The sequence below is a fragment of the Takifugu flavidus genome, chromosome 9 (assembly GCF_003711565.1).
Source record: "Takifugu flavidus isolate HTHZ2018 chromosome 9, ASM371156v2, whole genome shotgun sequence".
Lineage (NCBI taxonomy): Eukaryota > Metazoa > Chordata > Actinopteri > Tetraodontiformes > Tetraodontidae > Takifugu > Takifugu flavidus.
The window spans coordinates 3,086,874-3,104,222 of NC_079528.1; the positions used below are offsets into that span (position 1 = coordinate 3,086,874).

Below are 17,349 nucleotides of genomic sequence, written 5' to 3' on the forward strand. Positions count from 1 at the left end.
GCTAACTAAGCCAACATCTAGAGATCAGATGACTGACTACAGGGATTTAATTATTCTTCTCCACCTATTTCCTCATCTCTGTTCTGCAGCCCAATGGGTGACACCAAATATTTAGAATTGCTTCTTTCCTCTCAGCTCACCGCCATTCACACACTGGCCGCCACTGCATAAAAAGATGCTGTGTGGCACACATAGAACGTCTCCCATGACAACTTTCACTGAGGGGTTTGCTGGGAAATTGGAATAGGCTGACTGGTTCATTCGTTCTCTAATTCAGAAGAGATTCTCAACACGTGGCATCTTCCACTCCAGAAAGGGTCCCACCTTTGTCTGCAGGAATGGGCCGGGCCACGTGCCGATTTCCATCATGAAAAGTAAATATACTTTTCACTTCAAAGACGACAGTTCTGACTTTCCGAGTTGCTAATCCCACTCTTGACAGTCAATTTTAAGAGGCTGTTGTCATGCCCGGTGCTCTCTTTGACCCATTGCTAGCATATAGAAACTCATTTAGTCCAAACCCAACGTAATTACAGAGGATAATCGTTATTAACCCAACCACACGTGTGTGTATATGTATGTCTGTGTGTATGTGTGTGTGTGTTCTGCAGGACAGACACTGTCGCAGTTAAATACTTTTCCCCGCAGGAGGCTTTTACACTTGACCCCAACCTAACAACTGTCCCGATTTAAATCCTCATCAACTCTATCTGTATCTTCTCCACTGAAGTCCTTTCAATGCAAGTAATGCAAAAGCACACACACTCACACACACGAAGCCACAGTCTGTTCTCCGTTTGTGATAACTCCTACAAAACGCCTGTCATCCTCGGTCACACGCAAGCAGGGAGCCAGCGTGAGCCCGCGGATCAAGTTAGCAGAGAAAAGCTGTGGCGTTCTTCAAACGTAATGGACTTTGATGTAGATGCTGAGCTGTATTAAGGAACCCCAATGAAGTCAGAGAGACCTCTTTTCATCTGCCTGCTTCATATGCAGAGAAAACACGCATTGCTTCAGCTACGCTTTCTTTTTTTTGGGGCAGAAAAGACTTGTGCCCTTCCCTCCACACACACACACACACATATACAAACACACACACACACAGCTAGTTTCACACCAGTGGTTCTCATTTGTGGGACTGTTATGTCCATTTGTAATATCAGTGAAATGGAAAAATCACTGCTGTTCAGAGATTTCCCTTTCTTAATAAAGTCTGATTCCTTCCTTTTAACACATATATCATTCACCCACAACTACAGACTGCCCTCTAGTGGAACATGTATTCATAGCAAGTAATACAGTAGCGCAGCAGTGTCGGAACCCAGTCCTCTGGAGCAAACTCCCTACCAGCTTTTGTGACCTACCAGTCCGTTAACTCCCTTTCACCAGGAAGCTCATGCTTGTCTTAGTGAAAGCTGTTTCCTACCTGGGAGCACCGAAAACCCGGTTGTATAATCACCTTACAGGACTGGGTCTTGACACCCTGCAGAGAGTCGTCAGAATGAGAGATTCTGTAATGACTAGAAATATGACGGGTTCAGAAAAGATTTTCAGAGGAAGACGCCACATCTGATTTTTTTTTTTTTTTTTTAAATCAACACGTGAATATGATTTATAGAGAAATCCTCAGTCAAGATGAAGCTGATACACTGAGAGATGTGGGAATAAATCCAGTTTGCTGCTGAACAAAAAAAAAAAAGTTTAGTAAATATTTCTGATCACAGACTCATTTTCCCACATTACCTATCTTTTCTAAGTAGACTTTAGTCCATGACAAAATGACACAAGCACTCATCCTTTCGCAGCCTTTCCTCAGTGTGTAAGACTTATATTGAGGGAACTTCCACCAAGAATCTATCACATAATGCGCTAAAGATGATGTTTTCAGAGATTCATGATTTGACTTGCAACTACAGCCAAGGGACATGAATTATGCCATAGCAGGCAGATTCAAATAAAAAGGGCCTCCTGCAGGCTGAGTAGTCACAGGCGTTTATGGTGACATTAAAAGCAATTTGGAGGTTGTTTTTTTTCATTTATAATGTTAAATGCTGCATTTGAAGGGTCAGAAATATGTATGCTTTAGAGAAAATGAATGATTTTACTGGATGAAACTTCCATCCTGACATAGATGACATGGTAAAATCCTTTGAGATTTGAAAGCACCACCTAAGGAAAAAAGGTGTAAACAAAAAAGAGAAAAGAAACCACTCAGGCAGAGCTTCTTCATAGCTTTAATCATGTCTGGAAACAGAAAAGAAATCTACACAATGCATGTTTTATTTCAGTGAAATCAAAACATTCACTGTGGACACATGCTGTGTTGATGAATCGATTTTAATGTGGATCTCAGAACAGGACTGTTATCATGTACCACTGAATTGTCCTTTTGTGGGTATTATTTGTGCATATCAGCATCTCCTTTTACGTGAACTTGTGTTTGCAATGTCAAGCAGAGACAGTGCCACTATTTACAGTGGTGCTGGCAACGATGTGATGGTTCACGATGGAGACCTCTCCGCTTCCAGGACATAGATAAATAAAAATAAGTGACAGTTCATTTCCACAAAACGCAAAACAAAAACAATATCTATGGCACATTAGAGTAGAAAAACAAAATGCAAGCTCTTTTTCACCCAGTGGAGCCTTTTTTTTTTCACAACACTAAAATTCTAAGGAATGTCGCACTATATTGAACAAACAAACAAACAAAATCAACCAATATGAGATACACATAATCACAGTTCACTGATAAATTGGCCCATAAGCATTAAAAGGCACCAAAACAGATTAGGGCAAAAAAAAAAAAAAGATAGACTAAGCCACCACCGAGGGAGCTTCACTTGTGTCAGTCCCTTAATAAATATTTTTTTTAGAGCACATCCCTGCAAAAGACTTAAATCAGCTGGGATGGACTGTTCACGGCACATCTCAGTTGATGATTACATCACATAATATGTACTTTAAACAAAGCTGCTGAAATGACCCACCGAAGCTGCACACGTGTATCTATACTTGGCCATGAACACAAATTATTAAAAAGCGTAAACGTGTGTAAGATTCGTGGCGTTAAGGTACAAAGCCAGCATGTCTCCCCTTCCAAAACAGCATCTCTTCGCTATAGTAAATTCACACAGTCTTAGCAAAGAGTCTCAAGAAAAAGCAGCAATATAAGTTGTATACTTTAAAAAAAAACTTAAACCTGTAGCCAATCAATCTGAAACATTATCAGGATTATTACTGCATTAAATTCTAATTACAATGAAAGATCCTATGAGATTGTTTCTAAATTGATAGAAAATCTGTATTGATCAAGTGGTGTCATTCATTAAACTGTTTAGTCTTAAATAATCTTTCCAAATTGTCCAAGTTTTTATGTTGAATCCAAAACGTGTCAGTACAAATAAAGCAAGAAATAATAATAATAATAATAATAATAATAATAATAATAATAATAATAATAATAATAATAAGTAGTAGTACTATGGATACCCAAACAGTGACATCTAGTGGCTCATTTTAGTGAGAGTACTATGAAAAACGAATGGCAACTTCAATCCAATTAAATTACTCCTTGTGGTAAACATTCTTCTTTTCTCAGACCCAAGTCAGCTAAATCTTTGGTCTACCAAAATTCTGTAAGAAAGAAAAGGGGATGAAACTGAAAATGTGCACAACATTGTGTATTTTTTCCCGTTTTGTTTTTTAGTAAACCACAGAGAGATTTTTTCACCCTCTGCACTCTGTTCGGCTGAAAAGCTCAACCTTTACGGTGGGAGGCAGTTTTCGATCTGATTGTCTGCTGGTCAACTGACGGGACGATGCTCTTGTGCTGTGGGGGGTCTATCTCTGTGAAAAGTACTCGAGGACAAGGCGGATATGTCCCAGGCGGTCCTTGAGTGAGGTCATGGACAGGACATTTGTTTGATATGCAGGGTCCAGCTGAAGTACAGACAGCAGCCACCAGCACCAGGCTGGACCATTGGATGTGGCCTGGAGGACAAATACAAGTTATTAAAACAAAAATAAACCAGTAATTCAGAAGTAAAGCAAAAAATGTGTTTGGACTGACATTAAACAAATAGAAAACTTTGTGCTACACACCTGAATGTCCTCCTCTTTATCTGGCATGGTCCCGTATTGCTTATTGATCTGCTCGCGGACGCGGCCGCCAAGGCGCTGATACCATTCCTGAGTCTGCTGGTAAACACTGTCATGGAGATGATGCAAAAGCTCCAACTCACTGTCGCTGACCTGAGAGAAACAGAGCCTGATGGTCAGGTTGCTCTGATATTTTCATGGACCTCTGTTTAAATGTTGCTCTTTATGTCCCTGACCTTGAGGTCCTCCAGGTATTCGATGTCAGCCGTGTGGTAACCATCTCTGTGGCCTCTCTTGAGCACCCTGAATCGGTTGCCGCCCACGGTGTCCACGTAGGACCGTCCATCGGGCAGCAGCTCCAGAGTCAGAATCTCCAGTATGCAGCCATAGTCTGCAAACCTACGACACAAAGGGTAAAACTGCAATCAGTATTGATCTGCGATAGCAGCCGTCATGTTAACCACATACTGTTAACCACAAAAGCAATCTGTGCAAGTCTCACAATGTAGCAACTTGCTGGTCAAATACGAGAACTGCTGAGAGACATCCACCGTTTCCACATCCCACCACCTCATATTTGTCCAGCTTATCAGTTATCAAATTATCAAAGATCACAATCTCCACCGGTAATCGGTGTCACATCCCAGCATGGATACATTACAGGACAATCAACTGATAAGCTGGACAAATATGAGGTGGTGGGATGTGGAAACGGTGCATGTCTCTCAGCAAGATGGTCTAAGATGGGAATATTAGTGGAAGTTGGAGTTGTGGGTAGATGGATGGATGGTGTGGAGACTGCTGCAGGAGGTTGGAGCTTCCCACCCACACGGGGTCACATATGACCAGTTTCCATCTTGCCCAGTCTGCTGGCTGCTTCTGCTGCGTCACTGTCATCCCCATTAGACCAAATGTTCCTTCTCCAATTAGAAAAGCCAAACCCTTTATGCAGAACCAAAAAAACAGCCCATACAAACTGCCACCGATTCCCCTCAAAGCTATGGCTTGTTTAATGTTAAATTAGACCCCAAAATTCAAATGCCGATGGACTGAAACATTAACTACATACCCCTTCCCGTGCTCATAGATGCACATTCCAAATTTTCTTGTCCCAGTCTCAACGCAGCGACGCATCATCAGTCGATATCGAGGTTCGAAGACGTGCAAAGGGCACGGCATTCCAGGGTAGGCCACCGTGCAAACAAATATGGGAATGTCCTTATTTAGACTAAAAAAGGAAGAGAGAGGACAAAACGTATAGAGGAACAAGGTGGTGAAAATAAGCATAGAATTAGAGGCATAAATAGTGCTGTCAATCTGCTGCGGTGGAGCAGCATCTGGTACGAACTTGGATAATTCAGCCATCTCAGCATCGTGAATCTGCTTCCTCTCAGCCAGCTGTGAGGGGAAGAGCCAAGTCATGATGTCCTGGAGCAGAACTGTGGGGTTGTACTTCCTGTTTTTCAAGTACTGAGACACAAAGATGCATTAGAACTATCCTACAGGTTTATTGTTGTGTTTACAACCGGAAGGCAGGTTTTGATTGACTGACATTAAGTAGTAGTCATCCCATTTCATTGAAACGTTTCACTCTAAAGTAAACAAAACACGGCAATTATCATCTTAGAGTTATCATCATATCTAAATTGCATAGTTAAGTGTATTGTATTCAAAAGATTCTCCTAAATCTAACACCGTTTAACTTCTCTGCTCTCTGTTTCTGGATGAACCAACTGCAGTAAAAATGTGTGTTTGTACCTCTTGGAGGGGCTGTTTGCAGAGAGGACAGCGGAGGTTGTGGTCCAAACTCCTCTCCATGCAGTTTTTGCAGAAGGTGTGACCACAGGGCGTAGTTACTGGCTCGAAAAATAGCCTACAGAAGACAAAGAAAGGATGGGAACGTAGACCGAGGCGGTTCTGGCGGGTGGGTGTTGGCTGAACTTTAACCAGAGGACAGCGGCAGCGCCGCATCACTGACCTGATGCAGAGAGGGCACTCAAAGTCCGAGACGGTGAGAACGGCAAGGGTTTTCTCCCTGCCGGGATTCCGTTCACCTGACAGAGAGAAAGAGAGCGTGTTGCCTAAAGTACTGACAGGAAAGGAGATCATCGGCAGTCAAATGTCCATACCTCTGCCACTCCCATCCTCCTTCCTCGCCATCATCTCCTCATCCTCGTCAGCAGCGGGCAGGAAGGAGACAGCCTGGCAGAGGCTGAGGCAGCATTCGCTTCCCGAGTCCTGTGTCGCGTTGGGGCCCTGATAAAGGTTCGACAGTGAGGGCCTCCACTCACAGCAGTGTACGACTCCTCTCAGGCCGTGTCGTGTTTACCTGCTGTGTTTGTCTCCTCCCACTGGTTTTTCTACCATTTCCAGTGGGATGGACGAGTCCCTCGTGGTGAGCGGGCCCCTGGGTGCCGCTGAGGCTCGTGATGGGACAGGGCTCTCTCAAGTGCTCAGACACCAGCTGTAAGATGCAGGACAACTCATCTGGGACCAGCATGCCCTCTGCCTCCAGGATCTGCAGTTGGAATATACACGGAGTACAGAAGTATACACATGGGAATTTGCCTCATTCATTTTGTTTAACTCAACAGATCATTGTTTGTGGGTCAACATATATTTCTGATTCCACAGTCAAAAGAAATATGCTCTGGGCACCTTTGTTGACATTACAGTTATGTCACTTTTAATGCTGGTAAATCCTGAATGCCTGGTTTCAGATGTTACACAATTTCCTTTGCTAAATTTAACACATTAACTACTGAACAAGAATTAAGATTAATGCAAATTACACTCAGTGATTGGAGTAAGTATACCAGCTCATGCGATTCAGAAAACTACGAAGAAATTTAGCAAAAATGTAAAATAATCTTCTCTTAATGACGAGCTGTTAGTATTAGAAATATAAACTGATCATAAAATAAAGATGTCCAGCATTTTAGCACTAATCAATAGAATAATTGCAGCAATTTATGAAGAATGTGATGCAAACTATCATGTCTTACCATCTGCCCTGAGGTTTTAAACTTACTACTTCACCTTTTTTAGTGCTGCTGCTTCTTCTTTCTTAACTGCACGTTTATTCAGCTTCTTTGTCTAACTGTCTTTCATGGAAAATAATAAATCCATTATGAAATCCATTACTTAATTTGATATAAGTTTCACAATGCTGAATACAAACTGCAGATATCAAGCTTTTAGGAGTAAATATAAATGTTTTACCAACGAAAATAGCAGCATGCTTTTGTATTCATACTTCCTATTTAGGGCCGATGTTGAGGGCTCCATCACGGCCGCGGCGTGTTTGGGAAGTGCATGTCAGGTGAACTGACCTTTTTGATTTGGCCTTTTGCAGGAGCAAAGTCGGTTTGCAGCTTGAGGCAGTGGTGGAATTGGACGAGGGCTTCGGTCTGCCGACCCATTTCCATCAGTACATTCCCTTTACGAAAGAGGCCCTGCAACAGAGCGGTGACATCAGTTCTCTTCTGAGGGTGTTCCTGATGCCGGTTTGCATCACAAAAGGTACACAGAATAACCCATAAGACTGGATTTGTGAAGACAATCAAAACATGCTTATGAAAGACAATTTCTATTTATAGTTACATGAGTGTGTGTTACAAAACTGCTTAACTGTGATTGGCTAATCCAGCAGACACTTACAGAGGCTGGGCTGAAATGGGTGCTCTAGATTTGAGTGTACTTGCAGAATGGCTGCAAAGAAAATACGACAGGACCTGTTTAGCCAGAACCGCAAGTGTCTCTAACCTCGGTCCAGTTTGGACGAAGGCCGCAGAGGTAGTCCAGGTCTGTCAGGGCGTCGGAGAAATGCCTCAGCGCCCAGTTAGCTTCCACTCTGTACAACCTTAAACTTTGGTCATGCGGAACTGAGAAGAAAGCATACGAGAAAAGTGAGGAAAACGACAACAGCATGCAGTTTTATGGTCAACCTTGACTTGTTGATGTTCGTCTGCGTTCAAAGAATTCCTTTTGGATTCATCTTTTGGGCCTCCTGAGACATGCTTATCTGAATTGTGAAATGTGGACCTGTCAGCTTGTGAACCTGACAAGAACCAGGCAGGCATACAGCACTGCCCAACTAGGTGCACATCATTTACTGCTGTTGGGTCGGGTAAAAGCCTTCCCTCCCCCAGAATCAAACCAGGCCAGACACACATTGGAGCTGGACTCTTTCTAGGAATCTAGGGCACATCAACACGCTCCACTCTTCTATCTATGAAACCCTTAAAGCATTAAAACAAAACTTTCTGCTGAAGGAAGATGACATCGAGGGGGCATTTAGTGACCCAGTCCTACATGCACATCCGGAGGATTAAAACACCCGCACTGCAACTTTGGAGACGCGTCGGCCTGGAGAAAACGTGAATAGATTTTGTAATTGCATGAGCAGCAGCCCCAGCTGTTGCTTAACCCCCTTACCTAAGTCGAGCCCCTCGGTGGCGATGCGTAACGCTTCCGTGAATTCGTTGGCTTTCAGCTTCTCCTGAACGTGGCACTTCACCTTTGTCTCGTCGGGACAGCACTTTTCAACGACGCCGATGAGCAAAACGTTGTTCCTGATGTTCTTCACCTCTCTTTGTTTGAATCTCTCTTTGCATGATGGACATTTGGGTGGGAGGGAGCCTCCGACACACCTCCGGCAGAACGTGTGTCCGCACGACATGGTGACGGGCTCGGACATCAGGAAGAGACATATCGGACACTCCAGCAGGTCCATCTTTGGGGTGCGTTATGTCACAGCTGTTTCTTTGTCGTCGCAGCAGCGCAGATCAAAAAGCTTTCTCTGCACACCAGCCCTGCGCGGACCATGTAAACGCGCAGCGACTGAAAAAAACCCAAGGATTTCCTAACACCCGCCCGAACCGAGCTGCTAAATCAGCGTTGCAGACGAAATTTCCCCTTTGTTTTAAAGTTCCTCATTGGTGTTACCAATATTTAGCTACAACTTGCTCTTAGAATTTGGAACACATTCTGTCCTCCCCATTGGTGCCATAAACTCCCCCGATTTTCCCGTAAACGCGAGCCGTTGCCGCGCCGCTTCAAACTCCGCGAACCGCGACACGAACCAGAACTGGGTCTCCAGTCATGCGGGTCCTTCTTCCAACTGTTTTGAAAGACTGCACCGAGTGACCATAAGAACTGGGTTACTGTGTAACATCTTTGCGTTACGTAAATAAAGACCACGTGATGCCGGGCGCGACATCCCATTGGACGAGAGAGCTGCTATCCGCCCTGTTGTGAAACCCGGGTCATGCAGAGTTTCATAACGATATTTCTGGGCTTTCTTTATTCTAAAAGGGAATACGTCTCCCGATATCTTGTTTTTGGCCACAATGCTTAACAATAAAAGCGAAAATAGTGCATCAATTACAATTAGCATTGCGTGGGAAATCCAAATAAAAAAAAACAACAAAACGAAATACTGTTTATGTTAAAACTTATGGAGCCTAGTAAAAAAAAAGGTTGGATGCCTTTTGTAACCATTAACATATAAGATGGGTTCGGATTGCGTGGTTGTGCAGTTTGGATGATTTTATGATCAAAAACAAAAACTCTACAGTCACTCCAAATTACAACCACCAGAATTTCTGAAACGCAAAAACATTGGATGCGTTATTACTATGACTCTGTGCATTATTGTAGACATTGCAGTTTATATATGCATGGATGTGAGTTTGTAGGTATACGATATAGATTAAAAATAGTTTTAAACAGAATTGCAAACGATAGTTGTTTTCTTTGCAGTTAGCTGCCAAATACGCTGTAGATATTTGGACGCCTTGTCACAATTCCATTTCGACGGTAATACAAGACAACGCAAGTTAGAGGAACTGAGCAACTCAAGGCAGCAGGAATCTACCCTGTTGTGGTACAAAGTGACTTTCCAGAGATAAAGCTGAATGATCTGAAGGACGAATAACTGACTCAAGCAGTTCCTCCATCACGCAGTGTACTTATCATTCCAGCAGAAAAAAAAGGTGTAAAGATATTTGGAAATGTAGCAAAACACTGGTAGCATGAGTGAATGAGTCTATCATGAGAGATGACAGAAAAAAGATTCCTTATAGCTTTTATTTGAAAAAGTCTACACCTTTCTATTCATTTGTAAATATATTTACATTCTTAACTTGCTCAAAGGAAGTGAAATTAAATAGAATGTCAATCAATCCCCGAAAACACGACAAACAAAAATAACTTTTTAGCTTGAGAAACACAATTATCCATTTACAATCTTATGCAATTTCATCAATAATACTGCATACGGCTCCATCTTTGTCCCAGATTTTTTGTTTCTTTGATGTTACAGCACTCTTCTCTTGGTCACCTGCTGCCATACAGCTGGTGGTCACTTCTTCAACATCCATTGGTTCGTTATTCATCTTGGGAACCAGGCCAGTGGAACAACCAACACCGACGCTGCCAAGTCCATCGCCTGCACCACCCAGACCATCCATCTGTGGCAAGTCGTCGGGCAGAGAAGCAAGACACCCTTGGATCATCTCCACCACCCTTTCTAGGTGTTTCTGGAACCTTTCGGCTGTTTCCAGCCTCTGTCTCTTCTGCACCTCCATCATCACCCTCAGTGTCTCCCTTGCTTGATGTGGCCTGTATTCATTTATAAGATGATGCATATGAACAAATAGTAGTTTTAAATCCTCCAGCTTCTCCTCTCTCTTCATGCTGCCTGGGCTTTTGATGAGAATGTCCAGAAGGTCCAGAAAATTAACAAGTATGGACATGTTGATCTTCTTAAGCTCCCGTTTGTGGTCAAACTGCTGAGGATGGAGCCGCTCGATGCCTTGGCTCTCCAGGGGTCTGATGATGAGCTCGTCACACTGGAATTGGTTGCCAAACATCATGTAGCAATCGCTGATGGGCGGAGGTGGCTTGGGGGCCAGTCCCTTACGGATGTTTTCGTCCGTGTACTCTTTGACATACTGCATAGGTGGGGGAGGCAGGGCACTAACCTGCTGTGATTCACCCATGATGTGGACCTGAGATGGGAAACTCTTTTAATGGGAAGTCCTTTAAAGAAAATAAGCTCAGTTAGATCCATGTTTATTATCCGTTTAGTTAAGTTGCACATAAACTGCTTAGTTAACTCAAAAATATTAGCACAACATTAATAACACTTTATTCTGCAGACTAATTCAGAATATATTTCATTAAATTCAGTTCTCATTTTATATAGTCATTCATGTACCGGTATTTAGACCCAACTGTGTCGATGTGGATGAGCAAACGTAAGGCTGAAAATCGCTTTTAATGCCACAGGTACCAATTTATCTCATTCATTCTCCACGTATTTACATTTTATGCGCAACATAGTAAATCGCATCACTAAACATGCACCTCTAGAAGTGTTTGAAGCTAACCGATTTAGCTACAAGGCTAACGCTCGTTTATTGCTAATACCGTTCATACAGATGATTGCTACCAGATTCACTTGGTGTACATTGAGATTAAGAAGAAAAATAGGTATACGCACCTCTCTTTCAAGAAATAAAGAAACAGTCAATCGTCGGGAATCGAACTTCTGTCGATAAATATTGGAATTCTTTCTCTTCTTGCTTCTGCTTCCCCTCTCTTCTTCTACTTCTGCTTCACTGATGATTGCTGGTAGAGTACCTGAAGCTCATTACCGCCACCGTTTGGACAATAGGAGCCTAACATCTGATATTTATTCCGAAATTGTCTCAACTATTCAACCGAAAGAAGACGCACACATAATCTCGCAAAAATATAAATAAATTCAAAAAGATAAGGGAAAAACATTTTTTTTTACTTATAATTGCGTATTTTTCCCTGACATGTGGCTCACTTCGAATGGAGATTTTATGGGTGTGTTTTTACCAGTACAGCCTATTTCTCGCAGTAGGATGTGGTTTGCACTGTGCAAAAGCTCCGTGCCGGAAGCTCCAGAGTTTGTTATCAAGTCACATCCACTTCTTTTTCTTAATGTCACCTTCAGTCACTCCATAGACAAAAAACACCAGCGTAGCAGGGTTTCACAGCAGCTGTTACCATGTTCCCCAGGGTGATTTTGAAGGACACCCTAATTAAAAAATCTCAACAAAAGAAAAGAACATCACCATGCAACTACAAGGAGCGTTTTTTTGTATTGGACACCCAAGACCTGAGGTATTCTGAGAACCGTCCTGGGGTGAGTGTTTCATATTTGAGCTTTCAATGTTCACTTTTCCAATGTGGACATTTAAGTTATACCTTATCAGGTCCTATGACTGCATTAATAGCTTTGGAAATACACGCACATGCGTTTTCTTTCAGAAAAAGCCCACGTTGAAGGGTTGCATCAATCTCAGCAAAATCAAGTGTGTGGAAATTGTGTGCAGTGATGTACCCATTCCCTGTAACTATAAGTATCCATTCCAAGTGAGTTTGAAAGTTCTTAAAATCAGAAAATGTATAAAAATCTTAAATGCGTACATACATCCTCAGAAAAATTGTGCGTAACAACAAAAACAAACCCCAACACTTTTTAAATAAAATAACATATTTCTCCAGGTGTTTTACGACAACCATTACCTCTACATTTTTGCCCCAGACAATGAATGTCGTCAAAGATGGGTCCAAGCTCTCAAAGACGGTCAGTCCTTTTAGAACAAGGGAGCAACGTGGCTGGAGAATGTTGTCCTTTAACTGCCATTTTAAGTGGCCTTTTTTAGTATCTCAAACTATTCCTTCCTGTCACATGCAGAGACGAAGGACAATAATCTGGTGGCAAAATATCACCCAAACTTCTGGATGGACAGTAAATGGAGGTGTTGCCAACAAACAGAGAAGCTGGCGGCAGGTTGTCATGTGTATGACCCACTGGGGTTTGGTTTGTATTCCATCTTCCATTTTGTGTTTTTAGAACTAATAATGTGATGACCGCATTACTTGGATGTGACACACAACCACTGATTTTGAACATTTGGGTGTGTCCCATTTTCCCACAGCTTCTAAAAAGCCACTTCCTCAACTACCAGATCCAAAGGTAAATAATCTGTGGGGCACTTTCATGATGTGTGATATGTAATGAGTGACAGTGCAGATATTTAACATATACTATCATATACATACTATTATATACATACAATTACTGTAAACAGTTAGGGCTATTGCTTGGCTAAATATTGCATCTGTTCTATTTGTCGATGTGATTCTCGGTTCAATGTGCTTTGGAATTGCTACAGCTCCGGCACATTTTTAGTCATGTTTAAACAATCTCTTCCAGGTTAACGCAGATTCAGAGAGGATTGTCATTGCCCTGCAAGAGTACGTGCCGTCTAGAGACACGGACTTGCCGCTTGAGAAAGGCCACGAGTACATCCTGATCAACAAGTCCAACATTGACTGGTGGACTGTGAGGAACGGCAATGGGTATGGCACATTTAAACTTCCAACCCCTCGCGCTATTAAATGACCTAACAGACGGTTATTTGCTCCTTATCTGCCAGGGACACCGGCTTTGTACCCAGCACATATGTGGCAGAAAAAGATTGCGGCAGTTTTGAAAGATTTCAGTGAGTTTTACCTCATCGATCCTGCTGTGGCTAAAATATATATCTGACCACGGACTCCGTCCCTTAATTGAATTGTTTGTTGTTTGTCACAGATGGTATAGCAAAAATATGAACAGAATGCAAGCACAGGAGCTGTTAATGAGAGAGGTAAAAAGCCAAAAAGAAAACACTCTTGAAAATGTTTGATTGCTTCCTTATTTCCCTTCCTTGTTTTTAATGGGATAATCTGGCTGTTTGTGAGCAGCTAAGCTCTTCCTGTCCAAGTGCCACGCAAACCCTTGCCCTCGCAAGGCATGTGCACCAGTGTGCCATAAACCTAGTGTGACATATAACCCAAAAAATGTCTGACAACCACAATACCCCCCACCCCACCCCCCACCCGGGTTGAACTTCCTGCAGTGTATGGTTTGGTTTTGCACACGTGAAGTTGAGTGTTTATCCATGTGCTGGTTTTATTTTCTGTTTTTACAACAACTCAATGAGGTGTGCGTTATCAGTCCTGTGTTTCACCTTTAGGGAAAAGAAGGTGCCTTCATGGTTCGGGACTCAAGCCACATGGGAGTCTTCACAGTGTCAGTTTTCACAAAGGCACCTAGGTAATAGCTTTAACTTCCTCTTTGACCTGAACATGATCTAAATCATGCCACCTGTGCAGAGCGGCAGCTTTTCTGTGCCAGACAGCGAGACCATTGTCTTATCCAGCTACTGCTATCAAACTCAAGAAACTTTGGAAAACTTTAGCGCATTAATGCAATTTAAATTTTTGAATACGCTCTTAATTCTACAGTTAGTTCTTAGTCACCCACCAAGCAATGGATTATCCAAAGTTTACAGCTTCCAATGAATGAATACATCGATCTTTAAGGGGTTGTCAGACAATTTCTTGTGTATTTTAGCTGATTGTCGATTAAAAGTGTACCTTTCCCTTATGTCGTGCAGGCTGAAAGACTGTGTTTCAGGATTATAATAAAGCAGTTTACAATCAAAGTATAATATAATTTTTTAAAACGTGAGCTAATTGGATTGGTGTTTTATCTTTAAGGTGTAGTTGGAGCAGGAACATTAACCAGATTAACCAGTGACTAAAAAGATTCAGTAAATAAGATAAAACAAAAATAATGAATTTATTTGAATGCATATTGATCGGAAGCCTTTTATGTGCATTTATGTTTTTGTGTTTGTTAATCATTCTAGCCAAAGTGGGGAGAAAAATCCAAAAGTGAAGCATTACCAGATCAGACAGACAGAAACAGGAGCAGGACAGTTTTATTTGGCTGAAAATTACCTGTTCAACACCATTCCAGAGCTTATTCATTACCACCAACACAATGCTGCCGGTAAGGTGCCCTTCCTCTTCACACGAGGAAGAAAAAAATACAAAGTTAAATAAACTGGTTCAGATGCTCAGCCTCAAAATGTATGTTGGGTTTTTACCTGCCTGAAAGGTCTGATAACCCGTTTGAGACACCCTGTATCTCCAGATGGAAGTAGCGCCCAGCAAGTTTCTGCTCCCTTTGAAGGTTAGATGGTTCCAAATGGATCTGATGCTTTAACTGCTTTGCTACCTCAGTCCATCACCTGGCTTCTGTACTGCAGATCAGTGGGAGCTAAACCCCGATGAACTGACCCTGGGTCAGGAGATAGGCAGCGGTCAGTTCGGGCTCGTGCTGGAAGGTTGGTGGAAGAAGAAGAAGGTGGCGGTGAAAATGATCAGAGACGGGTGCATGTCTGAAGACGATCTGCAGGAGGAGGCCAGAGTTATGATGTAATGGCATTTCGCAACTCGTTCCTATGGCGTTGGGGCGATGACTGAGCTCTGCACATTTCTGCATCTGACAGGAAGCTGTCGCACCACAAGCTGGTTCAACTCTACGCGGTGAGCAGCCAGCGTTCTCCCCTGTGCCTGGTGTTCGAGTTCATGGAGAATGGCTGCCTCTCCGACTACCTGCGGGCCAGGAAAGGCAGCTTGTCTCAGGAGACGTTGCTGAACATGTGCATGGACGTCAGCGAGGGGATGGCCTACCTGGAGAGCTCCAACTTCCTCCACAGAGATCTGGTAATCTGACAGACGAGGGTTTGCATCCACCATTTTGCTCTTCTGTCCCTACTCAGTAGTCTTCCTCTGTGTCTGCAGGCTGCCAGAAACTGTCTCGTTTCAGAAAATAACGAGGTGAAGGTGTCTGATTTTGGTATGACCAGGTGAGTGTGCGCTGAATGTATCTGATCCTGAGGTCTCAGCCAATGGCACCGACTTATTCTGCTCACTTGAGATTTCTTATTAATCGATTTCTGCTCTGCAGGTTTGTGCTCGATGATAAGTACACGAGCTCCCAGTGTTCCAAGTTCCCTGTCAAGTGGTCGGCGCCGGAGGTCATCAAATACTGCAAGTTCAGCAGCAAATCTGACATCTGGTCTTTTGGTGTGTTCATGAGAGTCATCTCATCACATGTGTTTATTTATTGTCAGTGTCATTCACAATTTTTGATGCTGTCGTCTTTAGTGCGATAGCAAAGAAACTTTATTGGTTGTACTCATTACTCTGAGCGATCGCCAACAGTTATGACGGACTCATAGTGATAAGCAGCCAGTCTATCTAAAACAGCCCTGAGCAAGCCTGTTTGATGGATATCCGTTATAAAAAAGCTGTGCTTAAAAACAATATCTGAGGACAAGTCAGTTGACTCACTGGAATACCCCAAATACTAGGACTTTAGCCATGCCAAGTGAAGTTTGAAGACTCTACAGGCAGGAACAGATTATTGGTTGGTGTTGGTGGTGGCAACACAAGGGTGCCAATATTGGTCGTTAGATAAACGGAACATTTTGTGCTTTTTATTTCCTCGCATGTCTGCGCAGGTACGCGAGGGCACATTTGATCACCACAGCAACCGTCCCTTGCATCTCTCTAACGACCGTTCGCTCCCGCAGGTGTACTCATGTGGGAGGTGTACAGCGAGGGCCGCCTCCCTTATGACAACCGCACCAACACCGAGGTGTTGGAGGCCCTGAGCACAGGCCTGCGGCTCCTGAAGCCACGCTTGGCCCCGGACACCGTCTACCTGCTCATGGAGTGGTGCTGGAAGGAGGTGAGGTCATGTTGGTCACGTGTGTGACATCATCATTCTGCCCAAAATATTCTCTTTTGCTTTGTCCCCGACAGAAACCGGAGGACCGCCCCTGCTTCGCCGTCCTGCTGCACGAGCTGGCCTCCATCTCCTGACCACCACCATAGCAGCCCGCTGGGCTGACTACAAAATGAGTCATATTTATTTTATTTATTGGGTTGTTGCCGTTTGAAATAACTAATAAAAGCAGGTGTTTTGGTCTGAACGGGTATTAACTCACCGGACTTTGCATTTTATCAAATTCCTTTGTACAGATCTTGTTGCAGATTGACATTTCAGATGTTCTACACATTTAACAAATGTCATGGTTGTTTTCTTTGAGCTGGTATTTGAAGAATTTGTAATTAATTGATGTTTTTTTCTACAGTTTTTTACAATAATGGTAATAATATTGATAAACAATAAATATTAATTGTTTGCAACTAATGGAAACATGAAAACGTTACAAACTTTTACTACAGGTTTCAATGATATTAAAGCATTTAATCTGAAAACTATGCTATTATTTGTCTTATGTTTGTGGGTTAATATTACTGTTTAATTATTAACTAAACACACATCTATGACATCTATAA

At 42.7% G+C, this 17,349-nt stretch overlaps 3 protein-coding genes across 4 annotated transcripts; 1 reads left to right on the plus strand and 2 right to left on the minus strand.

Moving 5' to 3' along the window:
- Positions 1 to 2,218: 2,218 nt before the first annotated feature.
- On the minus strand, positions 2,219 to 9,295 carry lonrf1 (LON peptidase N-terminal domain and ring finger 1). Its single transcript, XM_057043848.1, has 12 exons — positions 8,539 to 9,295; positions 7,867 to 7,985; positions 7,434 to 7,556; positions 6,431 to 6,619; positions 6,231 to 6,357; positions 6,080 to 6,155; positions 5,860 to 5,974; positions 5,450 to 5,571; positions 5,171 to 5,329; positions 4,338 to 4,500; positions 4,105 to 4,254; positions 2,219 to 3,993 (listed from the first exon to the last, which is right to left on the minus strand). The coding sequence occupies exons 1-12, from the start codon at positions 8,834 to 8,836 to the stop codon at positions 3,844 to 3,846; spliced, it is 1,791 nt and encodes a 596-aa protein (XP_056899828.1). The 5' UTR covers positions 8,837 to 9,295; the 3' UTR covers positions 2,219 to 3,843.
- Positions 9,296 to 10,177: 882 nt separating this feature from the next.
- med7 (mediator complex subunit 7) lies at positions 10,178 to 11,777 on the minus strand. The gene is made up of 2 exons (XM_057043850.1): positions 11,609 to 11,777; positions 10,178 to 11,145 (listed from the first exon to the last, which is right to left on the minus strand). The coding sequence occupies exon 2, from the start codon at positions 11,103 to 11,105 to the stop codon at positions 10,353 to 10,355; it is 753 nt and encodes a 250-aa protein (XP_056899830.1). The 5' UTR covers positions 11,106 to 11,145; positions 11,609 to 11,777; the 3' UTR covers positions 10,178 to 10,352.
- A 146-nt stretch (positions 11,778 to 11,923) lies between these two features.
- On the plus strand, positions 11,924 to 17,268 carry itk (IL2 inducible T cell kinase). Of its 2 annotated transcripts, none has more exons than XM_057043847.1 (17): positions 11,924 to 12,283; positions 12,409 to 12,513; positions 12,646 to 12,727; positions 12,839 to 12,964; positions 13,083 to 13,120; positions 13,361 to 13,506; positions 13,584 to 13,649; positions 13,742 to 13,796; positions 14,166 to 14,245; positions 14,844 to 14,986; positions 15,131 to 15,169; positions 15,246 to 15,414; positions 15,489 to 15,705; positions 15,784 to 15,848; positions 15,950 to 16,068; positions 16,578 to 16,735; positions 16,810 to 17,268. In XM_057043847.1, exons 1-17 carry the CDS (start codon positions 12,146 to 12,148, stop codon positions 16,867 to 16,869), a joined length of 1,806 nt encoding a protein of 601 aa, XP_056899827.1. In that variant the 5' UTR covers positions 11,924 to 12,145; the 3' UTR covers positions 16,870 to 17,268. The 2 variants fall into 2 exon arrangements, with proteins under 2 accessions (XP_056899827.1, XP_056899826.1); XM_057043846.1 differs by having other exon boundaries at positions 11,993 to 12,283; positions 15,095 to 15,169.
- Positions 17,269 to 17,349: the final 81 nt, after the last annotated feature.